This window comes from Bison bison, unplaced genomic scaffold, assembly GCF_000754665.1.
Source record: "Bison bison bison isolate TAMUID 2011002044 unplaced genomic scaffold, Bison_UMD1.0 scf7180017864072, whole genome shotgun sequence".
Taxonomy (NCBI): Eukaryota; Metazoa; Chordata; class Mammalia; order Artiodactyla; family Bovidae; genus Bison; species Bison bison.
In genome coordinates this window covers 12077069-12082005 of record NW_011494644.1, presented here as the reverse complement: position 1 = coordinate 12082005, position 4937 = coordinate 12077069, and the positions used below count along the sequence as shown (strand labels likewise).

At 55.5% G+C, this 4937-nt stretch overlaps 1 protein-coding gene across 3 annotated transcripts in view; it reads left to right on the top strand.

The window, feature by feature from the left end:
* The first annotated feature begins 2110 nt into the window (after positions 1-2110).
* Positions 2111-4937, top strand: part of PRSS36 (protease, serine, 36) — an 8740-nt gene continuing 5913 nt past the window's right edge. For all 3 annotated transcript variants that reach the window (XM_010837365.1, XM_010837366.1, XM_010837364.1), the window contains exons 1-6: positions 2111-2147; positions 2443-2478; positions 2667-2702; positions 3081-3243; positions 3679-3959; positions 4416-4582. In XM_010837365.1, the coding sequence (XP_010835667.1) occupies positions 2111-2147; positions 2443-2478; positions 2667-2702; positions 3081-3243; positions 3679-3959; positions 4416-4582 (720 nt within the window). The remainder of the gene's footprint in view (positions 2148-2442; positions 2479-2666; positions 2703-3080; positions 3244-3678; positions 3960-4415; positions 4583-4937) is intronic.

The following is a 4937-nucleotide window of genomic DNA, read 5'->3' as shown; positions in this document are numbered from 1 at the left end:
TCCAAAATCACTGCAGATGGTGATTGCAGCCATGAAATTAAAAGACGCTTACTCCTTGGAAGGAAAGTTATGACCACCCTAGACAGCATATTAAAAAGCAGAGACATTACTTTGTCAGCAAAGGTCTGTCTAGTCAAGGCTATGGTTTTTCCAGTAGTCATGTATGGATGTTAGAGTTGGACTATAAAGAAAGCTGAGCACAGAAGAATTGATGCTTTTGAACTGTGGTGTTGGAGAAGACTCTTGAGAGTCCCTTGGACTGCAAGGAGATCCAACCAGTCCATCCTAAAGATCAGTCCTGGGTGTTCATTGGAAGGACTGATATTGAAGCTGAAACTCCAATACTTTGGCCACCTGGTGCAAAAAGCGGACTCATTTGAAAAGACCCTGATGCTGGGAAAGATTGAGGGCAGGAGGAGAAGGGGATGGATGACAGAGGATGAGATGGTTAGATGGCATCACCAACTCAATGGACATGAGTTTGGGTGACCTCTGGGAGTTGGTGATGGACAGGGAGGCCTGGCGTGCTGTGGTTCATGGGGTCACAAAGAGTTGGACACAACTAAGATACTGAACTGAACTGAACTGAAGACTGCTGTTTTTTTAGGAAAATTGGACAAATTGAGTATTTTTTAAAATCTATTTATTTGACTGCACTGGGTCTTAGTTGCGGCACACAGCATCTTTTAGCTGCATCATAAGAACTCTTATTTGCAGCACCCACACTCAGAGTTGGGGTTATGTGGGATCTAGTTCCCTGACCAGGGTTCGAAACCTGGTTGAACTTTGGGAGAGAGTCTTAGCCACTGGACCACCAGGGAAGTCCCTGGACAAATGGAGTATAGTTAGTAGTGTTATTAGTTTATATTATTGATAAGAAAATAGATGGATGTGTGTGGATACTGTTTGTTTGACCTTCCATTTCCACTCCCCATACTTCTCCATCCTGATCTGTCCCCCCAGAGGGTGACCTTTCTGGGCCACATCATGGGCTGTCTTGCACTCTGACTTCCGGTAGGTTTCAAGTAATGGGAGGAGCCGGCAGGTGACCAAAGTGTAAAAGAGTGAGATGGGGATTTTCCTTCCTCAGTTCCCTCCCTGCTGAGCCACTGGTTGATAAAGGTTTTTGTTTCTCCCCTGAGGTACTCCTATTGGCTGATCCTCTCCTACAGCCCAGCTCTCTCTTTCCCAGCTCTAATATCTGCTCCCTCTCTCTGCCTCTTCAGGAGGGGTTCTCCAATATTTCTGGCCCCCAGGTGCTTCACCATCCCTGATGGTTGCCCAGTTCCCTGCCTACGCATCTATAAATAGTTCCTTCCTTAACTGTCCTCGATTCCCCTTTGAAGCATCGTATTTCTTAAGTCGACTCCTACTGTACCTGGGTTGAGTGACTTTCCTAAGGTCATACGAAGTAAGTGGCACAACAGCCGAGAGTACTTACGTTAACACAAAGAAGGGTAGAGCCTTTTTCGGGCCCTACCAGCCTGCCCAGCCCCCTCCCAGAATCCTCTGCCCTGCCCCAAGCTGCTGGAATCTGTGATCCTTTTGTTGGGATGGGATTGAATTCCCTAGGGCTCCGGTCCCAGACCTGGCCGGCAACTCCAGTAACCAGAGCTGTGTGAGAAGAAAAGGCCAAGCCATTTGGGTAGCCACACCCCAAAGAGAGATGAAGTCTCAGGTGAGTCACGCCACTGAGGGGCCACCTTTCCTGTCCCAAGGGCCACTGCTGACCTGCAGCCCTGCCTCACCAGGGACCCAGGACTTTGGCCTCCCAGCCTCTGGCCGTCCTCCCCTTCCCCCCTTGGGGGTTCTCTGCTCTTCCCTCCCCTACCCAGTAGGTGTCCAGGAGCTAGGACCTCTGCCTCCCACCCCCACCCCAGGCCTCTAGAGATGTGAGATGCACATGGGGCTCTGGGTGGGGCCTTCAGGCTCCCTACTTCCTCCTTCCAGCCCCAGATCCACTCAGATTCCCAGAGATGGGCTCCAGCCAGGGAGGGCGGAGTTCTTTCTGGACCCTCAGGAGTCACGGGGTGCCGAGGCAGAGACAGAGCTGTGTGGCAGGGAGTGGATCTTCACCCATCACTGCGCCTCCAGCTGATTCAAACGGACCATGTCCCAGCACCTGCTTCTCCTGCTTGTGATCCTTGGTAAGCTCAGGGGACAGGGCATGGCTGCAAATGGTCTGGGTCCTAGCCTCTGGGGAGCTGGAAAGCAGGACTCCAGGGGTCCACCTGGGGAGTAGGGTGTCAGAGGAGGACACCAGAAGAAGATGAGAGTGAGGTGTCGGGAGGGGCAAGAGGAATAGCCTATGAGAAGAAGGGGCATGGAGGTCTGGGTGCCATGGGGAGATGGAGTACTTGCAAAGTTTTGGGGGAGGGGGCCATGGAGGGCACATTGTCCTAACTGTAGGTCTCCAGCCTCTTCCTGCCTCCATCTCTCCAGCCATCAGCCCCATCCCGGAAGCCTTCCAGGACTCAGGTAAGGCAGTGCGACTGGGGGAACATCACTGGCAGAGGCAGAAAAGATGGGACGGGTAGCCTGGGTGCTGGCAGGGCGGCTGAGAGAGCAAGGAATTGGGGAAGAAGAGAGCAGGAAGGTGAGAGCTGGGCATTGTCAAGAGCTGGAGGTCACCAGTATTTTCCTCTCTTTACCCCTCTGACTTCCAGCTCTCAGTCCTACTCAAGAAGAACCTGAAGATCTGGGTAAGGAATGGGAGTGGGGAGGAGCCTCAGATCTTGAAGTTAAGGTTGGCTAGGCAATGAGGTTAGAGAGTATCACCAACTCAATGGACATGAATCTGAGCAAACTCTGGGAGATAATGGAAGACAGGGAAGCCTGGAGTGCTGCAATCCATAGGGTCGCAAAGAATCAGACAGGACTTAGAGACTGAACAACAACGAAAGGTGGTAAGCGAGGTCGAAGTGATCAGAAACTTAGAAGTGCAAAACTTCCGTTTGTTTCTTTCGCGGGGGACAGGGGGCAAACTAAGGGGAGTGGGCAATGGGGCTTTGTCCTGAGTTACCTGGGCCTCCGGCGTGGGGGGCGGGGACAGGCGATGACCTCCACGGTACCCCTTGCAGACTGCGGTCGCCCCGAGCCCTCTGCCCGAATCGTGGGGGGCTCCGACTCTCAGCCGGGCACCTGGCCGTGGCAGGTGAGCCTGCATCATGGCGGGGGCCACATCTGCGGGGGCTCCCTCATCGCCCCTTCCTGGGTCCTCTCGGCTGCTCACTGTTTCGTGACGTGAGTATTCGCGCACGTCCAATCCCTGTCCTTCAAAAAGCCGAGCCCGACCGGCAGCTGGACCCCGAGGACCCAAGCTTAACTTGGAGCCCGGCCGCCCCCGCCTCCCCACCGTCCTGACGCTAAGTGCTCTGCGGGGTATCCGGGTTCTGCCTATCTGGGGAGGCAGCCAGAGGACTCGCCCCGTCACCCCACCAACTATCCGAATCTGAATTCCATCTTTCCAGTTCTCCGCCCCAACACCTCCAAATAGCATTCGCTTCTCCCCCTTTTACGAAGCTAGCTCAACCCCGATCGCCCTAGCCCTAAATCTAGATGGGACGCACCCCTCCTGGGGTCTGGCTGACCCCACCTTTTCCCTGACTCCGAGCCCCCACCCCACGAGGGTCCGCCGCTCCCTCGGGTCCACCTGACCCCCTTCCTGCCTCGGCGCAGGAACGGGACCTTGGAGCCCGCGGCCGAGTGGTCGGTGGTGCTGGGCGTGCACTCGCAGGACGGGCCCCTGGACGGCGCGCACGTCCGCGCGGTGGCCGCCATCCTGGTGCCGGACAACTACAGCAACGTGGAACGGGGCGCCGACGTGGCCCTGCTGCGCCTGGCCTCACCCGCCAGGTTGGGCCCCTCCGTGCGGCCCGTCTGCCTGCCCCGAGCCTCGCACCGCTTTGCTCAGGGCACCACCTGCTGGGCCACCGGCTGGGGGGACGTCCAGGAGGAGGGTGAGTGGAAAAGGGGGGTATCTCGGGAGGTGGGTGACTGTGGGGTGGAGCCTACCAGGTGGATCCCTCCCCGGGTACTTGATGGGGCCATTTCTGCGATGATGATGTCCTAAGAAGAGCAGAGAGGAGCAAGAGGGGACATTGATTTTGGATGTGGTGGGTTTAATGCCATGGCGCAAGGAGACAGAGATGTCCAGGAGGCAGTTGCAGGGTACCTAGCCGTCATTGTTCAGTCGCTCAGTCGTGTCTAACTCTATGGGACCCCAAGGACTGCAGCACTCCAAGCTTCCCTGTCCTTCACCAACTCCCAGAGTTTGTTCAGACTCGTGCATTGAGTCGTGCCATGGCGCATGGGGACAGACGTCCAGGAGAGCCCCACAGGGAACCAGGCTAAGCCCTGGGGAAGAGGGGGCTGCATCCCTGCCTCACAGCTTTCTTCTCTGGTTCTGTCCACAGACCCCCTGCCTCTCCCCTGGGTGCTACAAGAAGTAGAGCTGAGGTTGCTGGGAGAGGCTGCCTGTCAGTGTCTCTACAGCCGCCCTGGCCCCTTCAATCTCACTTTCCAGCTATTGCCGGGGATGCTATGTGCTGGCTACCGGGAAGGCCGCAGGGACACCTGCCAGGTGAGGGCAGGTGCCTGCACCTCCCTGCAGAGCCAGAGCCCTGACCAATAGGAAGCAGTATGAGGAATAGACTAATCCTCCCTCTCTCATATTTCTGAACCTCATCCGCAAAAAGAGGGCAAGATTGCCAGCAGAAGGGATCGATGTAAGGATTACAAATGGACAGAACTTGGGGCTCAACAGATGGCCACTATTATTGATGGGCAGTATAGTGCAGTGGATGTCCAGTTAGAAGCTCAGCACCATTGCTTATGAGCTGTGTGGCCTTGGCCAAGTTATTTAACCTCTGTGCAGACTTTCTCATCAGAAAGATGGGGATGATAGCATTACCTACTTCGTCAGGAGGTTATAATGA